A 21,568-nucleotide genomic window follows, 5' to 3' on the forward strand; every position below is an offset into this window, starting at 1 on the left:
GGTGCTGGCAGGTGGGACTAGATTGGGTTGGGATATCTGGTCAACATGGACGGTTTGGACTGAAGGGTCCGTTTCCATGCTGTACATCTCTATGACTATGACTCTATAAATCATATTTTCCCAGAATGAATTCCATTTGCCACTATTATGCCTACATGACTAGTCCATTATTGGTTTCCTGGAGGTTATAGCTTTGTTATTCACTGATAATCATCAAGGCTTGAAATATACTTTTATCGGGCTGCACTTCGAATTTGTCAGGGGATACTTTTTGATTTTAGTGGGTGATGTTTTGTTTGCACACTCGTTTTACAGTTCCATTAACTCCTACATTAGGTGATTGCATACTATAACAATACTATCTGATTTTGTGTTGAGATTTGTACTCAGACAGAAGAAGAATTAGAGGAATTTGTTAATATCCTCAGTAATCATTACCATTTCCTGAAAATTAAAGCCACAACACACAAGGTAATGTGGACACAACCGTACCTAGGTACAAGACCAGTTAAATTTCATAAGTACTTTTTTTAAAAAAGAAAATGGGCACACTTCTATACATAAAAAGCCATCCTTGTAAGCATGCTTTTTACAGACTGGTGAGATCAGAACTAAACTATTGCATCTTTGTTTCTAACACAACCACTACACCGTTATTCATTCATAATGTGTAAGTTGTGATAACATATAAATGTGAATCTTGATGAAACAAGAGCATTCAGTATTAAATTACTCAAATCACTCAGTCTTCATTTCAACAACATCCATTAAAGGCATCCCCCTTAAGTAGTTCCTAAATTTCTGCCACTTTAAACTGGACTCCATGCTCATTTGCAAGGAATTCATTATCTCAACTTGCCTCATTCTAAGAAAGATAATTATTTCCTAAGTTGAAAAGTTTAAACTGTTTTCTCCACATTGCAGGCTCTCTCCCCACTTTGTCAGATTATTCTTGCCCATCATTTGCAGACCCCCTCCCCCGTTTGCATGTCCTTACTCCTTTTTGAAATCCGTCTCCCTCATGCCCTTTAACAGTCCTACCCCCTGTTACAGCCACTCATCCTTCCCTTGGCAGTTTCTCTTTCTCTCTTGGCAGCCCGCTCCAATTTGACCTACGACCCTGATATACATATTTATTTAGCCTATCTCTGTCTCAGACTGCTTATTTACAGGCCTAGCTAAATAAGTTAAAGGAGCTCACCAAATTTCGACTGCTTTCAGGTCAAAGTGATGGATAATGAGCTACACTTCTCAACTGCAAGTTTAAAAACCACTTTTACTGTTCTCATTTATACTATCTGCTAACCTATTTCATATTCCCTTTTCACCTTCCTAATATCTGTCTCCACTTTACAACTAGATTTTCCATATTCTCATAATTATACTTACTATTTTTAGCTTAACATTATCCTGCCCATCCTTTTTTTAGTTTTAGTTTTTTTGAGTTGTCAGTTCTTTATTTATCCAAGGAGCTCTATTCTGTGAAGGGTTCTCAATTTTATTAAAGAAATGTATTTATTTTTTCACTCTATTCATTTCATAGAATCATAGAGATGTACAGCGTGGAAACGGACCCTTCGGTCCAACTCATCCATGCCAACCAGATGTCCTGACCCAATCTAGTCCCATCGCCAACTCTTGGCCCATATTCCTCTAACCCTTCCTATTCATATAGCCACCACATGTCTTTTAAGTGTTGTAATTGTATCAGCCTCCACAACATCCTCTGGCAGCTCATTTCTTACATGCACCACCCTCTGTGAGAAAGTTGCCCCTTAGGTCCCTTTTACATTTTTCACCTCTAACCCTAAATCTATGTCCTCTTTTTCTGGACTTTCCCACGCCAGGGAAAATACCATGTCTATTTACCCTATCCATGCCCCTCATAATTTTATAAACCTCTATAAGGTCACCTTCAGCCTGCAATGCTCCAGGGAAAACAGCCCCATCCTCTTCAGCCTCTCCCTATAGCTCAAATCCTTCAACCCTTGCAACATCCTTGTAAATCTTTTCTTAACCCTTTCAAGTTTCACAACATCCTTCCAAGAGGAGGGAGACCAAAATTACGCACAATATTCCAAAAGTGCCTAACCAACGTCCTGTACAACTGTAACATGACCTCCCCACTCCTATATTCAATGCTCTATCTAATAAAGGAAAGCAAACCAAATGCTTTCTTCACTATCCTATCTACCTGTGACTCTACTTTCAAGGAACTATGAACCTGCACTCCAAGGTCTTTTGAGGATTTATCACTACTGATTTATTAATGTTTGCTACCTTATCACCCTGCTTAATTTTGGCTGGATCACCCTTTAATTAGCTTTTCTTTCCTGTATATGGTCTAGTTCTGTTATATTTGACCACTCAGTATCCACTGTTTGAGGACTACTTTACGACTTATGTGAAAATTCGAGGATGAAGCTCTATTGGTATGAGATTGTTGAAACAAAGAGTGAGATTGTTGAAACAATGGTCCTCTGGAACTGTGTCCTGTTTGAGATTTCAATTGTTGGATTCTTATTTTTAATCTGGGATGGGTGAACTGAACCTTGGACTGAAGTATAGGAGGGTCAACTTTGTTAATGGCAAAATAGTTAGCCTGGCCTTTTGTTCTGGACCAGACCAAACTTTCTCAAAATATATTAATAAGATAGTCTAGACCCTAACATTTTCTTAGTTTAAAGATAAGTGTAAGATGTTGCATTTCAGATGCAATTCAAATGGTTGAACTACTCAACATTAAACAAAACACATTTTAATTTTACATTATAGTTAAAATGCAGACAAAATAAAAATTAAAAAACTGGCTTAACTGTAACTCTATCAAAATCCTTAACACAATAATATATATATTAACACTACTAATTAACTATTCTAATATCGTAACAACCCATAAATATACCCTTGGCAAAGGTAAATTCTGGAAAGTGGATGGTCTCACATGCAATTCTGACAGCAGGAAGACAACACCAGCTTTTAGTTTTAATGGAGAGAGGAATAAGAGCTTCACATCCGGCCTCAAGACTCTAGCAACTACAGAAAGTTAAAACTACAAATCCTGGTTCTGTGGGAGCTTGACCCCACCCATTCCCACATTTTAAAATAAAAACTCAAAGCCTGACAAGCTGTTTACTCTATTGGCTCTGAGCAGGCTGCTCAGTCCCTCTGTCTGAGACTTCCTTCATTTAAGAAAAAGGATAAAATAGACCTCGTAAAGTCGTAGTATTGCAACACTTTTCACTGCCCTGCTTGGGCTATTAATCTCCAGAACTTCTTGTTCTGTCTGTATGTATCTTATGGTAATGGTCTTTCTTCTCATACACATTATGTTTTGTCCTTTAGCAAGAGATGGGGAAAGGAAGGATTGAAGTCTGCGGAATGGTAATTGATGTGAAATTTGTGGTCCTTACATGACAGTAAACCATGAAGACCAATAAAGGACCAACTAAGTTGTGTATCTCACTCCAACAGGTTGTGAATTGTTTGTAGAGATCGTCATTATTAAAATCTATCCTGGCATGTTTTTAGTGCCATGTTTGCCATCCAAACTCCAGGAGTTAGTGTTAAAGACAGTAACACTCAGGATTTAAAGCTACTAAATACTCAACTGATCATTCAAATACAAATTGATTTATTTCCAGAAAAAAAAGTTTTATTATTATGAGTAATGTGACACATGATGTGGGAGGAATAGCTTCAACAAAATTGAAGTGCAACCTTTAAAACAGACAGATCTGGCTGAACAATACAACAATAGATAAGAGGACAAGCAGTCAGTATGGATCAATATTTGTCTCTCTCACTTGATTCTTGTCCAACTTTACTGGAGTCATTCACTTGACTCCCATCCAGTTTGGCTGCAGATGTCTTTTTCCAATACTTCTCAGGAATGTCTACCACAATTGCATCTGGCACACAATTGGCAAATACAGCCAACAAGTCAAGTCAGTGGCATACTGGCACAGAACAAAATACTAAAATTTCACTCAGATCTCGGTCTTCTTGAGGAAACTGACATCAGGAGACATAGACTGCTGGGTAGGCATGGCAGAAAACCTGCCAATAATGGTACATCAGCATCTGATAAAGAAGAATAGAGAGAAAACTATCTCTCTGTGAAACATGATAATGAGAAGGAAGAGGAGGAGATGGTGAAGATGAGAATGGAAAGAAGTAAACAGAGACTCAAGCTCGTTTACATTTGCCTTTAATGCCTCAGTGCTACCCTTACCTCATATCATCTTGAAGCCGTCTTTTGCTGTTACTTGAGCCATTTGCAGCATAATCATTACCTGTGGGAGTACAAAGTAAACTTTGGTCACTCAAACATTCTATCGTTCTTAATTTCATCCTTGGAAAAATAAGCAAGTGTCACATTGTATGGATCATGAGAAGATGTGACAAACCTGGTGTTGAAATGTAGAATCTGTTGTCCCATGCAACCTACTTATTGAATGAGTGGAAGGCCTTGGTATCGATAGTTGAGGGATACTGTGTGGAAGCTCACAAAGTAATGTGAACCTTGGGATTGGAAACAACTTTGTAAAACTGGATGGCCCTTTTCCTTTGTAGTCCTGCTGTGAAATGGAAAGTACAAATTTGTGCAGATGTATTTTAGTCTTCTAGTCATTTCGTTAGTGCAACAGCCTGGCTAATGATATAGAGATTGCCCAGAGATGCTGGAAGTGAGATGGTTCTATGAGAGCTGAGTGTAATGATTACCTTTCAGTCAAAGAGAGTACAGTGCAGTTAGATTTTGGATGCATGTCCAAAGGGAAAATGCAACAGAGCTATTTCAGTGCATTTTTTTAAGTGAGTTGCAATCAATTTGTATGCGTCCCTTTAGTAAAGCCTTGATATGACCAATGCTGCCTCTCTGTATGAGTAAAATTTAATATCTGCTTGACTGCTTCAGGCTGAATTTTACCAGAAATTGGCTGTCCATTTTGATGAATTTCATGCAGGATTTCTCTTTACAAGTCTTGGTGAATTTTCTCATGCTACTGTCTGTGAATGACCTCTTTAGCTATGTAGCATGCCAGTACAGGCCATTGCTCACGCTAACTTGCCCCTCGGCAGTGATGGGACTTATTGCTGGGACCACCCTGGATCATTGGTATGGAGCCATGTTTAAAGCTCAGCTGTGCACCAGGTCAAGAGCTGCCCTCTATTGTGATAGGGCTGCTTTTCAGGGCACACAGGTGGGATATCTGACACTTGATTATAATACAAATGCACATTTGTAAAAGCATTGCTATTTAAAAGCCAAGAGTTACAGACCTTTAGCCTTTATCCCATCTTAGAACTCTGTCTAAGGGAGTGCTACTCTTTCTCCAGTGTCCATGGAGCCTAATAAAAGCTGCATTTGTTTTTGAGAATAGACAGAAACTGCTTGCCTTTCAAGCAGCAATGAATTAATAGTCAATGAGTGGTCACTGCACCAGATTCTCATTTATTGGAACTGCGTGTCAGTTAAATACTGTCTGGCTTGTTGTATCTCATGCTGCGGTGCTCTTCCTGCTCAACATCCTCATCTCCCTCCTCAGAAGATTGCTGCTGGTCTCCCAGCCCTTCTGAGTCCATCATGTCCCCTTTTGTGTTTCTGCTGTAGTTGTCTAGAGTATAGGATGCTAGGATTATATGGGAAAATCTAGGGTATACTGCATGATTATGATCAAGTTTATCTACTTGGCAGGTCAGGGCTTTAAAGGGAGAATGGATGGGGTAGAAAATTGGAGTTGGCTGTAAGATGTGAACCTTAGAATTGTAAGCAGCTAGCTTGAGGATTTCCACTGAGCTTAGCAAAAGAATATTATGGCAAGTATGTAAGTTAGCTCACAGAGCTGGAAGGTTTATTTTCAGACATTTTGTCACCATACTAGGAAACATATCAGTGCGAGTCTCTGGTGAAGTGCTGGTAGTATGTCCTGCCTATCTATTTATATGTCTTGGTTTCTTCTGATGGGTGATGTCATTTCCGGTTCTTTTTTTCAAGATGTCCTTCTTTGTCTGTATGTATGGAAACTAGTGAGACTAGGTCGTGTCTTTTGGGACAACACACACATCCTTAGACAGGCAAGACAAAGACACGCACAAGAATTCTTAGAGGCATGACATTCTGACCAGAACTCCATCAACAAACACATCAACTTAGATCCTATCTACCTTCCCTTGAAAGGAGACTCTCACTGGTGATGTTACCTAATAATGGTGATGAAATGTCTGAAAATAAATCTTCCAGTTCAGTGAGCTAACTTACATACCTATCATCAACCTGAGCTACAAATCTTGTCAAAGATCGCTAGAATATTGTGGTTTCAACTGGACATGGCAAAGAATTCTGGAAGCTGTTTGTGCCACTTTGTCAACAGTGTTCAGTGTCTGGTTTAGGATTGCTAATTAGTCTTCCACTGTATGTAGTAAGGTCTGTTACATATTGCCCATTTGAACTTGATAATTGCATTCCAAGTCTTACAAGCAGCATAGGACCCATTTACAAAGTTAAGCAGCCTCCTTCCTGCTTCACGCATCTCGATGGGCTGCTTGCCCATTTTGGGCTTCACCTAAAAATTTCACCAAATCGGTCTTTCAACATGAATGGGGCAACTGCAATATTTGTCACTTGCCTGTCTCAGTTGATTGGAATTAATTGTGCCTGAGGTCTAATTTCCTCCAGGTGCTTTAAGTAAAAGTGAGGATCTTGGAGCTGCAGCATCCTTACAGAAAATGGAAATGGTAGTATAAAGAGTTACATCTGACTGTGTGATATACTAATTAGATACTGTATGCACCATCAGAGGAAGTGATGGAATGTCACATGCTCTCACTGCTATGCAGCCTGGTGGCAAGGTAAAGCATTTGGCTGAGAATTTTGTGAATCAACTCTTACTAACAACTAATACACGTGCCCTCATAGTCAGCTTGGAAAAGTGAAAATCTCAGAACTAAATATGTAATAAAAAACTTCAAAAGTGTTTTTGGACAGGGTAAAGAGGACATCAGTGGAAAGGTCATTCATAGAGGCAGTGCAAGGTTTGATTTGTCTTCATGTATAATTCAATGCTACGATTTGATGGAGCACTGCTGTTACAATTCCTTGTTGCTGAAATGAAGAAGTTGAAAGTAAAATTGTGATGGTTTTGAGCAGGCAAAATGAATGCATTATTTAAAATATGCACTTGGAAAATCATAAAATAGCCACTGAATGTTGTTCTGCATAACTTTGTATTTATCTGTCACTCATCTTCTGCATTATGAAATATACTCCATTATCAGTAGTACAAACCTCTATACATTTGTGTCTCATTATTGAGCATAGTTAAAAATTTCCTGGAATTACATTCCCTAACATATTCTCAAGAGTCACAGTCCTGTACAGCATGATGGCCATTCTCAGAAGTAAACCGTGCTTCCCTTTTTATATTTTCCCACTTCTAATTTATGCTCCTTTTCCTTCTGTCCTAGAGGTATTTTTGTTTCCTTAGACAATTGCTCATGGAGTAATAACAACTATCCTTGCCTCACCCATTCCTCATGATTGAGCCTGCAGACAATACCTTCAGCAGGCTATTGAGCTGAGGAGTCATGTTCTCTCTTAAGATTCCTGTGGGCAGTTGACCATTCAAATCAATGCAATTGAGAGAAGGAATTACGGTACATTAGCTTAGGAGGAATTAAAGTTAGTCATAGTTGTCCAGTTGTTAAGCTAAAAACAGAGAATCCCTGCAGTGTTGAAACAGGCCATTTGGCCCATTGAATCCATGGTGAACCTCTGAAGACCATCCCACTCGGACCCAACCCCTACCCTATAACACTGCATTTAGCATCGCCAATCCACCTAACCTATGCATCTTTGGACTGAGGGAGGAAACCTGAACACCAGGAGGAAACCCAGACAGATATGGAGAGAATGTGCAAACTCCACACAGACAGTCACCCGAGGGTGGAGTCGAACCTGAGTCCCAGGTGCTGTGAGGCAGCAATGCTAACCACAACACCTCAGAACTCCCATTCAATGTGGCTGCATACCAAACTATTAGAAAACTATTTTCTTTGAATTTTCCTCTCTCTGCTCCCCGCTACTTCAACCCCCCCCCCCCCCCCCCCCACCCCCCGCCTTACATTTCCAGCTCACCACTATCTCATTTCGAATTGAGGCAAGTTTACACATAGCAGGCCCTGCTAAGGCCATGAGATTTAGTACCATTTTCTGCTGCAAATTATAAGCACCATCGAATAATGTTATGCTTCAGAACACCCAATATTCAGATTTTCTGACTTTCTCCTTGGTTTCAGGAGCTTACTGGATTTAGTAGCAATGAAAAGGTCTACATACATCCAGCCAAGACTGCAACAGATGCTGACAGATTTTTAACAAATTATAAACTTTGGTGAGTCACAGTGGGTATAAAGAAAAGTGATATTGGGTAATGACTTGCAATGTGGCACAGTAACAAATGTTAATTTTCCAGTTTCATGCTGCCAGAAACATTGTTTGTTCTGAGAGGGAGAAACTATTAGTACTTGGAAATCAATATACTAGTCCTCCATTTTGAAGTATACAAGATGATTCAGATCAATATGCATCCTTCAGATGTTTTACAAGTTTTTTCTTTCCCTTCTGGATTAAAAGTCTATATGGTCAACTGGTGCATGTACGACACTTAGTCTTGCTCTTGTTTAAAGAGCAGAAACTAGTACGGTTCAAGTGTACTGTAAGCAAGCAAGCTCTTTGAGGAATATACAACCTCAGAAAATTAGCTCTCAGAAGGAAGTGATAATGTGCTCAAGGTAGTTGGAACTAGAACTATTTATCTCATTTCTGATTCAGGAGCCAGAATAACATGTGGGTTCATATACCTACATTCCTATCAACTTATTTTGGATCTATTTCTGAATCAAATGCCATAGTTTTAGACATGAAAATATTGATCCAGCATTAAGAGATTAGATTATAAAGAAAGGCTGAGATGACTTGATATATTTTTATGAAAGAAAATAGGATTAAGAGATGCAATATAACAAATTTTAAAAATGTAAAAGGATGAGTAAGATAATTATTTAGCATAGACAATGAACACAAGACTACAGGTTATAGTTGCATAATGTCACAATTTCACAATGTAATTTCCCAAGCAATAAACAAAATTACATGTTAGAACCATACTTTCCCCTTATATGAAGCAGATTGACAGAAAGCCTTATTCAACCACATCAGCTGATTATTTTAAAGGAATGCACTTCAATATCAAGTCTACATAGGGATGACATGCTTACATTTCTCTGATTATCTTCATTGCAAATAAAAATTTCAAAAATGAACAAAACTGCAAAAGGGAAAGGTGGATTGATATTGAACAGGAAAAAATATATCATTTTATGTAAGGAGAATTTTTAAGAGGTTTTGAAAGATAAGTATGAGGCCGGCCTGTAAACAGAGATATGACAGGACATACTGGAGTAGGTGGCCAAACATAAAGTCAACACTAACATTCCTTGACTTTGTGGTTGTCCACTTACTCTGATATCTCCTACCTATCTATATTTACAATGTTAACTCATTCTAACTCTCTGTCACTTCAATAATTCATGTTCTGATTTTTGAAAACTGTTTCTACAAATTTAGGCACAATGACAAAACTCCAAAAGGACAGGATAGAGAAGGTTGGACAAGAGGAGGAATTCAGAAACAGTTTCCTCATAGTTATGCTACTAGCTCCAAGATTCATCAGCATGGCCCAGACTACAATGTAACTGAAACTTTACGCCGGATTCAGCCCTATGTGGTGAGGTAGGAACCACGTTGTAAATTCAGTAAGAGACTGCCTGTATGCCAGCTTGCATCATTTTCTGTTTCGCTGACCTTTATTGGATCTTACTTAGGTACTGCCTCAATATTCATTCTTATTTTCAAATCCCTCTGTGGCATCCTTCCTCTCACTCTCTCAATTTTCTCACTCACTCTCTTTCTCACTCACTCTCTTTCTCACTCTCTCTCACCTTCCTCAACTGTACAAGGTTCTGAGATTTCTGCAGTAAACCAATTCCACCTTCCTATTCTAAATTATTTGCTCCATCATAGGCATTCCTTCAACTGCCAAGGTCTCAAGTTCTGGAATTCTCTCCATAAACAATTCAACTCTAATCTTTACAGTTAGCCTTTAAGATGGTCCTTAAAACCTACCTTATTTACTTAGTGCTTGGCCACCCACTCTGATGACTCCTTACATGTCTAAGCTTACAATGTTAAAGGTGCTATTCTAATGTAAGTTGCTGTAAAGGAGGGCAATGAATTCTAATAAGAGACCAGATGAAGATCAACATAAAATATAAATGGAAATAATGAGGGCCTTAATTAGTGGTGGAGTAGTAAGGTCAACAATGGGTTTTCCTGCCCAAAACCAGCCATCTTTAGCCAAATCAAATTCATTTCCCACCTCCAGGCCTACTCCCTCTGGGCCTACGATCTCACTCCACATCTTAGCATCGACCCTGTCAAGTATGCTACATGTTTTATTAAAATCCTGTCTCGTTCTTCTAAATTCCAATGAGTATAGGCACAATCTGCACAAACTTTCCCAGTAAGAAAATCTCTTCATCTCAAAAATCAGCCTACTGAGCCTTCTTGGATTGTTTTAAATGTAAGGATATACTTCCTTACATTAGGAGACTAAAACTGTACAGAGTGCTCGAGGTGTGTTCTTGTCAATGTCCTCCCCAGCTACAGCAAGACTTCCCCAGTTTTACACTTCATCCCCCTGGAAATGAAGGCCAACATTCCATTTGCTTCCTAATTACTGGGTGTGTCTCCATCACTGTTGCAATCCATGAGGACTGCCTATTTGTCAGTCAAGATAATACGCTCAAAACACTGGAGTTGGGCATGATCCACAACCTTCTAACTCTTAGGAAAGAGCGCTACCATTGAGCCAGGGGTGACAACATGAAATGCTGATATACCATCGTTCTGAGGCCCTGCAAAGAAGGATTTTTATGTTGATGCACAACATGCATCATATCTTTTTATTAGAGCAGTCATAAATTATTGCTCTTTAAACCCGGAAAAAGACAAACTGCTTCATAACAGTTGAATGAAAACAAAATGCTGCGCGCGCTGGAGATCTGAAATGAAAATAGAGAAGGCAGGAGAACCTCAGTGGATCTGGAGCATCCGTGGAAAGAGAAGCAGCACTAATGTTTCCAGTTCAATGACTCTGCTTTGGAAAGTTGAAATTCTGAGCGTGTTGCAAAGTGTGAATTCATTATGTGTGTAAAATGAAACTGTACTGAATGAGCACATAGGGGGAGGTGTAATATATAGAAGAGGTGGATTTCAGAATCTTTGAATCATGAAAAATTTATATCTGACAACAATATGTGAGGAAATAAATGTTAATGCATTTTCCAGCATCTTGAACTGCACAATGATTGATTGTGTTAAGGCGAGGTTAGAGATCATGTAATGTAAAGAGTTGGAAATCCGTATTGGCATGTTTTAACTTTTGTGCAGCCAGTCAACAGATTACACTAGTTCTCCATTCATTCCTGCAATCAAAAAGCCATCATGATTGCAATACCCACGGTCTCTCTGAAATCTAACTCGAGTGTTGCCATTGCCATTGCCAGACTGGGTCTCAGTTTGCTGGTTTTCCAGTGGATCTAGAGTGAGGAGCTGACAAGGGTGAAAGAAGTAATAGTGGTTGGTAGCAAGGGTCTGTTGGTTACAAATTTAGCAAAAGGTTGACAGACCATTAAGGCGGACCTTTCAGCTCAGTAATGTTTAGATTAGAATCCTGATGAAGGGCTTTTGCCCGAACCGTCGATTTTCCTGCTCCTCGGATGCTGCCTGACCTGCTGTGCTTTTCCAGCATCTGCAGTCCTCACTTTTGCCTAGTTGATTTTCAGCTCACTAGTTAGGCCAGTGCTCCCCTATATTTGTATTAATGATTTGACTGAGACCTTGTGAATTACTCCGAAGCATGTTTCAGTGAATAAAAAGAAATTATTTACTGAAAGAATGGAAGGAATGCATAAGTATGTCCTGAGATTGATCATGAGTCCTCTGTATTACTCTTACAGTACCTTTTCATGTCACAGTGTTCAAAATCCTACAAAGGAGAACAGTCAATATTTGTACGAAGTTCAAAAAAATCCCTTGTACAGTCAACCCAGTTTCTGATCTTATTGCATCTATCGTGCCCAGAGCAATCAGATGACTCTGAATTGCAATTAGATTTAACCATGTGAGGGACAGTATTGAATAGGTACTGAAGCAGCCTTGTTGGATTCAGTTTCTTGATGATGCATTTAAATTCTTTAATTTATATATACTTCTGCACCTGTAATATTGGAAAGATGCATTGATATGTAACTTTAAGAGCATTTTGATTCAATATTGCCCCTTCTTTAATATTCTATACACCAATTCTTTGCCACCTGCTGAATTTCTTTGTCTATTTTTCTTACTACATGATTGTTATATTTGCATACTGTTAATCTGATTACTTAGTCAAAAATGAATTTTTCAAGATATGTCATGCTTCAATACAGCTTTTGAGGTGTGAGTTTATTTCTGAAAATACCATCATTGCTATCTGTAAGAGCCTTTCAAACCATAAGTAACTTTTTAATATATGGTGTCTATGGATTATCTGCTTCTATGTCAATTAGCTGTAGTTCTTTATTGAAATGTTAATTTTAACAATTGAATTGCAGTATTTGTTATAAAACAATTAATGTTGAAGAAGAAATTAAACTGTAGCAATTAAATAAGAAATCTTTAATTTAAGCAAGAACAGTAAAAGATGTTTCATTTTTCTTTTTCTGATAGAACATTAAAGTCTGTTGATGAATTTTACGATGATCACACTTATGATCACAAATTGCGTCCGCCTGGGCTGACCCTCTGAGGGTAAGTGCTGCTGTCTGTTGAATTTGAAATATTCCATTGGTTTTCAGGAAACTTGAAAAGCACACACCGAATGTCTCTATGTTGCAAGATATGAACTAGCTTCCTCAAAATAGCAAAATTGGAAACAGTGAGTATGATAGAAAAAGAAAATCTGGTCACTATCAAAGAAAAGCTAGTCAATGTAGGGTTGATTCTTTTTGATCCATATAAACGAACAGAATTTTGTTTGGACGGTTAGTGGAGCGTAATGGGTCCAGGGATGTGTAGGTTAAGTGGATTAGCCATGGGAAATGCAGGGTTACAGAGATAGAGTAGGGGAATGAGAGTGGGATGCTGTTTGGAGGGTCAGCGTGAACTTGTTGAGCCGAATGGCCTGTTGCCACACTGTAGGGATTCTATGATTCTATTAAATAAGAGAGATACCGGCACATAATTGAATAATTCAGGTAGTTATTCCAGAACATATTGTATACCTAGGTTGCAGCTACAGATTTGAACTTAATTAAGAGGTTTAGGCATTTTGTTTAGATATGACGAATGCTAACTAGGCATTTACCAACAGACTGGAATGTAATCATGATCTTCATATCTTAAACGCAAAAATCTTGTATTATTTCAAGACCAAACACTATTAGCAATTTGATTTAGCTTTAGACAAATGGCCAAGGTACTCGGTGGTGTAGTCAACGGAATAGAGTTTAAGCTATGGATTAGACAATTGCTTCAGTCTTCATAATGTCAGCTGGAAATGACCATTCATTTAAGATTGACCAACGGACAAGCTGCCTAACAGAACACAGTGTGTGGGAAGTAATGGAAGGTAGAGCTGTGAACATTGATTCCGTGTCTGTAGGTAACTTTTGAAAAGGGGCAGATGAGTGTATGGCAGAGGGAGGATGAATCTTTGAGAATTCCTGAAGTTCCTGTACAGGCGTAGGAAGAGAAACTATTGGTACAGAAACTTTAGTTATAATTGAAAAGGTATGGGTGGACCCAGGTGAGGGCAATCACATGGGCCCAGATAAGAAAGCTGAGAGTGGAGATGTGTTAGAGGAGGATGTTGTGATTAATTGTTTTGAAGACTATAGAAAAGTTGAAGTGGACATACAGCAATTATACACCAGAGTCAGTGATAACACCACTTGTGACTTTGGCTATTTCATTACTGGAAAAATTATTGGAAGCATTGACAAAATGTTGAGAGAGGGGCATGCCGAAATTTAGGAGACAAGGGCACTTTCAAGGAGTCGGGGTGTCTGGACATGTGAAGACGGCTAGCAAATACAGGAGGGTGAAGGATAAGGTTTGGGGAGTGAGGGTCGCAGTTTTGAAGGAGAAGGGTGATCAGCATAAGAGTGTAGAGACAGGCAGTTATCACAGGAATAAAGAAAGGAAGTTAGATGTGAAGTATGTTTGTGGGAATGGGATTGGGTGTCAAGAGTTTGGTTAATGGAGGAACATGCAATGGCATTTTGGTTGTTAAAGGGGAAGCTGAAGAGAAAATTCACATTTGCATGGGGGTACTAGTTCAAGTTAACAAAGACCATTTTGGAATTGATATCAAATTACTTGCTGCATAAAAAGTGATTTAGTAGCAGAATGGAGAACAGGGTCGAGTTTTGGAACAATGTTCTGAAATCATTTAAGAACTAACTGGATTCTATAATGTCACAAGCTGAGGTGTATCATGCTCGGTTGCGCTGTTCCCAACAAACAAATAAATGGTTGACACTCTCAGCCTATGTTGATATAGGAAAACTGAACCATTGGGGAACACACCAGTAGCTGAATAAAACTGATTATCATCGTTCAATCTGTTCAGAAGGATGCTTCGACTTTTATAATTAAATGATAATCGGCAATATTATAGAAGATCTTTGCAATCATATTGCTCTTTGATTTGAAGGATTAAACATGGATTTAGCAATTTGGTTGCTTCAGTTGTGTTAAAAAACACTAACTGCATTTCTGAATAAAATGTTTTGTAGCAATGTAGAGAACTCTTAGGTGTCTACTTGTCTTTCAATACTTGGACAAATGCTGTAGTCCTATTGCCTATATTAATAATGAATTCAAACACTGATTGAGAATGCCTATAGGTATATTAAATGTTAAATGAGTCAATATATTATGGACAACACTGGGGTTACGTTATGATACAGCAGAAGAATGATTGCTTACAGCCAGTGAACTCAAGTTTGCTTGTGTTTTCTCTTCCAATCTCAAATTAGAATGGTCAGTTAAGTGGCCATTCCATTACCTCTCGCAGGTTTTTCATCAATTATGTAAATTAGTCAGGTTCCACATTCCTTTGAGGTATGATCCTTCTTGTTTGTTATTCATAACCAAGTAATAGATGTAAGTACAGAAATACCCATTTAGGATTTCTTCAGTATAAATAATAAATAATAGACACAGTGGAAAACACAATCCTGTCAAATGAAACTAATTGTTTTGCTGTATCACGAATAAATCAGAAAACAGAAAATGCTAGAAATACTTTGGTAGCAGCTGTGGAGAGAGTTAATATTTACGGTCAATGATCTTCCATCATACTTGTGAAAGTTGGAGTTCTGTGAGTTCTTGTGGTGCTGTGATAATGTCCTATCCTCTTAGCAAGAAGCTTTGGGTTTTAGCCCTATGGCAGGACGTTTTGGTCATTGGCATTCCTAATGCAGCCAATTAGGTTGTTAATCAGTCTACAAACCCATCCAATATGGTTGTTGGCAGGTGGTAAGAAAGTCTTTTGGTCATCCATCCTGCAGAAGGCGATGGCAAATGACTACAATAGTTTGGTCATTAGTGTGGACCAATCCATAGCCTAATCATCAGAAGTAAAGACAGAAGAAAAGGCAACAGGTGTCACAGATTATAAGCAAATCCTGAGGCAGAGAAAGAGAAATGTGGTAAGGCTGTAATGGGTGAAAATAATAGCGATTGAATGGCAAAGGGCTTTTACTGCAAGGAAAAATATATTAATAGGACAAAACAAAGAGGCAGAATTTCTTTCAGCTCCCTGTCTCCAAACTCAGCTATATAGGGGAGCAGGGGTGGGCATTGGATCTGGTGGGAGAGTGCCATGATGCAGACCCTGCGATCTTTCTGTTTCTGCCCAACTCTATTTGGTTTCATGCCTTACACATCTGAAACAATACACTGGAGAGTTACCAAGTGAGGAGCCTTGAAAGCACACTTGGCTGGATTTGCTTGCAGGATTTTATCTAGTGGGTTGGCAGAAAGTCCCTTGTTTGAAGTCACCCTAAGGAGTTTGATATAATGGGGAATGGGGATGGGTGTAAGGCTGTTGAGAACCACTTTCTGTCTTTCCTTCCAACCAATGACCCTGTCCCCCTCCTGCTTTCACTCACATTTCTGGGTCACTGGTAAGTGTAGTACTGTCAGTAGCCATCATTTCCAGTGGTGCTGATAGGGAATGGTGAGCAACATCTGATGAAGTTTCCTGATGAAGGGCTTCTCCTGCTCCCCGGATGCTGCCTGACCTGCTCTGCTTTTCCAGCACCACGCTCTCAAGCTACTCTCAGGGTTTGGGATGTGTGTGCCCAGTGTCTTAAGGCCTACTGAAGGCCTGACTCTGATCGCTTAAATGTCCGTTAAGCATTCTTCCAGTCTTTCCCCAACAGAGGTGAGGCAGGTTCACATTGGTTCTCCAGACTCTGGATGAAACTCCTGTCACTAACATTAAATTCTACCCAAGGTATTGTCTGGTGAAGTTCTAAGTGGCATCAGCAGAATCAGTAATTGTCTAAAAAAAAAACAGAGATGATGGTCATGGGCTCAAATTGGTGAACTGATGTTGACGAGAAGGCTGTTGGCTTGAAAATTTGGATACTGTGCTTCAAAATTTCATTGGGCTTCATTAGACAGTGTAGAAAGCTGAGGAATAAAGGTCAGAGTTGGAGTGGGCTCTAGAATTGAAGTAGCCAGCAAATTGAGATGCTGAGCAAAGTGATCACCCAGTTAGTATTAAGTCTCCCCAGTATACAGAATATTGTCTAATGTAATTGCTTTGAAAGGATTAATGCTGAACATTGCATTAAGTTCCACCTGATCAGATGACCTCATCAGGATTTGGATGGGGAAAAGCAAAACAGCTCTGAATCCTGAAGGAGGAAGCCATGCCATCTCATCATCTTTGTTATGATAGCTATCATACTAATGAAAACTGTACCTGATTGTTATTATGCAATAAGCTGCACCTTGTTTAAGGTAAGACTCTCTCATCAGGCTGGGTTTCCTCCACCACACTAGACAAATTAGGCCCTATAGATCATAATCTAAAATGATGATGATGGCAGCAAATTTAAATTATGGTGATGAAGAGTCCAGTGAATAAGAGTTTTGGCCTGAAATGTTGATGTTCTTGCACCTTGAATGCTGTCTGACCTGTGGTGCTTTTCCAGCTTCACATCTATTGACCCCAGTGAACAATGAGATGGACACAGATGAGGGCACATTGGGATATTCTTTGTTGAGATAAAAGGAAGATATTATTCTTAAACATTGTAAGCTCCAGTCCTTATCTTCTGCTGTTCAAAATAAACTCACTATCTGCTCTTTCATGTTTCTACTGTTCAAATCAATCTTCTAGAAAGCTTTATTTTACTTGTCAATTGTTTTATCTTTTACATTTAAAAATAATTTACAGCCTGTAAGTACTTTGTAATTTCTGCCAGAGTTTGTACTGTTATTTTTCTTCTGTTCATAAATCCTGACCCATGATATTTTGTTGGATTGTAACTTAGGACTTTTTATTTCTGTCAAATTCCACCATGACAGTACTTCTAAATTTACCAGAAATTTAAACTTGCCACATTTAAAACACGTGGTTTTGCAATGAGTTGCACAGAATTGCTGTCAAAATGTTATTTCTACAATTGCTTCCTGATTGACAGATAATTCATGCCCCAGTAACCTTGCAATATGTTTGTGGCATGTTAAACAGAGCTGTGCTAAAGTCTTTTGGAAGGTATTTTCACTTAGGATAGTGTAAGACAACACAAAGTGATAAAGAATGTGACAAAATCTGTCTGGAAGAATGCACTGGAAGATAGCATTCACTTCTGATTTGCATTATCCTGTACAACATCATAGACAAAATTAAAGAGGCTTGCATAGAGTATTTATGATGAATAGATGCACCTACATGTAAGTCACATTTTTAAAACTTCCTTTTTATTTTTCAATATTTTTCATTGTGAACTGAAATGGGAAAATAACTCATCTGAAAAACTAAGGATTGTTGAGCCATTGCTGCACTTTTTAAAAGCAATTAATCTGACACTCATTGTAAGTGCTATTTGCACAGCTGCTAGTTCAAGCAACAGTGGGATGAGTTTTATAGACAAGTTGGAGCCACGAGCTTTGTACAAATGAAGATGTAGCTGATAATAAGTAACTTTTTGGTCTGTGGACTACAGACTAGTTATCAATGACAAATTCCATTTGACTGCTAACTAAGTTAGATAGCTGAACAGTTTGGAGTTATGTACATGTTAGGAAGAAGCCATCAGATGTCAACACACTCAGGAGCTGTCTCTGTTCTCTGCATTATAAAACCAGTTCATTTTTTTCTTCAGCAACTGCTGTAAGCTGTGTCTTTTAAATTTACACGTCAGAAACTTTTATGCAAGTGTGAATCAGTTACCGTGTGCCTTCTAAAAATGAGGGGAAGCATCTGGAGAAGGAAGATTGAGAAGCAGCATTCTGATCGCAGCAATAAGCTCAGTAAATTCTGTGAATTGGGATCACTGAACTGCTTTCCCAGTCTGATCTCTTCATCCATAACATTTTTTTTGTGTGTCTGTTTGAATATGTGTGGAAAGAGGGTTTTGAAGGGGTTAGAATTTTAACCTGTAGTGTTATATGCCAATGGTTCATAATAGTTAGCCTGCAGCTAGAGTCTATTTACTTGTTCAATATAGTAATTCTTATTAAGTACAGAAACCTAATCCATATTTGCTGTCAACATGGGTCTGAAAGTGATGTAAAATATGGAATTCTGCATATGTTGTAACATCATTAAACTTTGATAACAATGCTAAGACTAGTGGGACCTAATTTTCAGCTTACCCATCCCAGTGTACCGTAACACACGCTTAAGGAGTTAGGACCAGTTTTAAGGGGACTGTCACTATAAGAGAGGACAAACATGTGGGACAACCTCAAACAGCATATTAACCCATTGGCAACCTCTCCTCAGTCAGTAGGGACATAGGATTATGAATGGTAAGGAATGATGAAAGGAAAAAAACGTTTTAGGTAAGGGCATGAGTGTGAAGACAAATCTAAGGAACAGCTTAGCCACACGCTTTGTGAAATGTCTGATTATAATTGTGAGACATCTATTGACCACACCAAGGATACTATTTCCATTAGTCATCATTACGGCTTCTTGATATGACTTTCATTCCAAGTTGACCTTAACTCCTCTTCATCCTCCTCTCTCCACTGACCACTCATATCATTGGTACAATGGCACAGCACTGCACTTGCTTCTCTACTGACGCTGGGAAGACATTTTCACGGAGTTTCCCATTATACCACAGCTATCAAAGTGAGGCCGTTTCATCTCACCAAGTATGTTGATACATGGGTGCTATAAAAAAGCACAAAGCAGCTTGTCCTGGTTGGCATACTTCCACAGATGCTTCTCTTTTTTGCAGTATGCCAACTTAGAGGATTCCTTTTGGGAATCAGTGGTACCAGGAAAGGAAGAAGGCAATAAAATAATAAAAATAATGACATAAATAAACATGTGGACTGGAGCAGCAATAGGAAAGTAAAACTAAATTTAACTCTATAAAGATTTTTTTCTTTCGATTAATGAAGGATCTGAATTCCAAAGCAAATCCAAATGTCATGGTTATGGAGTCATGTGTTTTGTTATCTTCTGACAATTTCATGAAAACACCACAGTCAGGAATTCATAAAGAAGTCAATAAAATGTGCAGTTGGATTGATACGATATTGTTATAGCAAGTGTTTAATGTTTTAACTTGCTTTGGTTTAGAAATGAATAGTTTCATTGCTTTGGAAATATGCAAAATTTCAGTCCTCACAGCATTTAGCGCATCAACAAAAATATAGAAACGTCAGATTGATCACAGAATATTACAATGCAATAAGTTTTTTATCCTGATGATTGGCTGCTTCATAGATAGTTCAGGTTCTAACATAATGTTTCAATTAAAGTCATACAGCATGGAAACAGACCCGTCGGTCCAACTAGTCCACGCTGACCATGTTCTCAAACTAAACTAATCCTAGCCTGCATTTCGCCATATCCCTCCAAACCTTTCCTATTCATGTATTTATCCAAATGTCTTTTAAATGTTGTAACTATACCTGTGTCCACACTTCCTCTGGCAGTTCATTCCACACATGAACCAAAGGTGTTGGATTTACTGCTGAATATAGAAGGATGGTATCAACGTTTTTATCTTGCACTCCCAGGGAAAATGCAAGAATGCCAGATTTTAAAGGGGACAACAATTTATACTGCATGGGAAATAGTTGGCAAGTCAGATGTGGTGTTGCTACGGAAGCCATACTTTTGTGGATATCTTTGTGTTTTGCTTCAAAAAAGACCTAATGCCTGGACATGTTCTTTATTCTTACAGAGGGCAGATTCCATCTCATGAATATATATTGCTTCTAGTAAGTATAGGTGAACAACATTGTGTGCCTGACTCGTAATCTTGAACTGATTGGTCATGTAACCCTTAGCACATTCAGAATTATTAATGCACTGTCCTCTGCAGACAAATGTAAAAGCTCCTGTCATAGTTGTGCTAAGAGATGAAACAAGAACTACATTTCAAGAGATATAATTGGACACGTTCTCTAGTTGGTAGTGTACAACTTGTAGTGATCTGCAAAGGTCAGTTCTGGAGAAACAAGTATTCACATTATCTACTAAAGTCACATAACCAAAGTTGACAATGGAACAAAGATAGATGGCACTGTACAGTGTATAAATGGAGATGCAAAGTTGCAAGGACGTATTGGTAGATGAAGTGAATTGGTAAAGGCATGATAAACAGTTTTCGATGAATTTTTTAAAATCCATTTTAGACCTTAAACATAATGAACAGGGTATTTCTTAAATCATATAAGAAATTGAAACATTGAAGCTCTAAGTAGATTTGAAGATCCACATGTGGATCACTAAAAGAACTTCAAAAAATAATCAAAAAAGCTAATGGAATGGTCGCATTTATATCTAGAAGACTAGAATACAGGAGAGTAGAATTCATACCATAGTTACACAACATTCATAGAGTCATAGAGTCATAGAGATGTACAGCATGGAAACAGACCATTCGGTCCAACCCGTCCATGCCGACCAGATATCCCAACCCAATCTAGTCCCACCTGCCAGCACCCGGCCCATATCCCTCCAAACCCTTCCTATTCATATACCCATCCAAATGCTTCTAAATGTTGCAATTGTACCAGCCTCCACCACATCCTCTGGCAGCTCATTCCATACACGTACCGCCCTCTGTGTGAAGAAGTTGCCCCTTAGGTCTCTTTTATATCTTTCCCCTCTCACCCTAAACCTATGCCCTCTAGTTCTGGACTCCCCGACCCCAGGGAAAAGACTTTGTCTATTTATCCTATCCATGCCCCTCA

At 38.6% G+C, this 21,568-nt stretch overlaps 1 protein-coding gene across 3 annotated transcripts in view; it reads left to right on the forward strand.

The window, feature by feature from the left end:
- ppp1r32 (protein phosphatase 1, regulatory subunit 32) overlaps window positions 1–21,568 on the forward strand; it is a 151,918-nt gene that overhangs the window by 94,832 nt on the left and 35,518 nt on the right. For all 3 annotated transcript variants that reach the window (XM_043705996.1, XM_043705998.1, XM_043705995.1), the window contains 3 exons: window positions 8,299–8,393; window positions 9,629–9,793; window positions 12,833–12,913. In XM_043705996.1, coding sequence (XP_043561931.1) covers window positions 8,299–8,393; window positions 9,629–9,793; window positions 12,833–12,911 — 339 coding nt within the window. In that variant the 3' untranslated portion in view covers window positions 12,912–12,913. The remainder of the gene's footprint in view (window positions 1–8,298; window positions 8,394–9,628; window positions 9,794–12,832; window positions 12,914–21,568) is intronic.

Source organism: Chiloscyllium plagiosum, chromosome 16, assembly GCF_004010195.1.
Source record: "Chiloscyllium plagiosum isolate BGI_BamShark_2017 chromosome 16, ASM401019v2, whole genome shotgun sequence".
In the NCBI taxonomy this organism is placed as follows: domain Eukaryota; kingdom Metazoa; phylum Chordata; class Chondrichthyes; order Orectolobiformes; family Hemiscylliidae; genus Chiloscyllium; species Chiloscyllium plagiosum.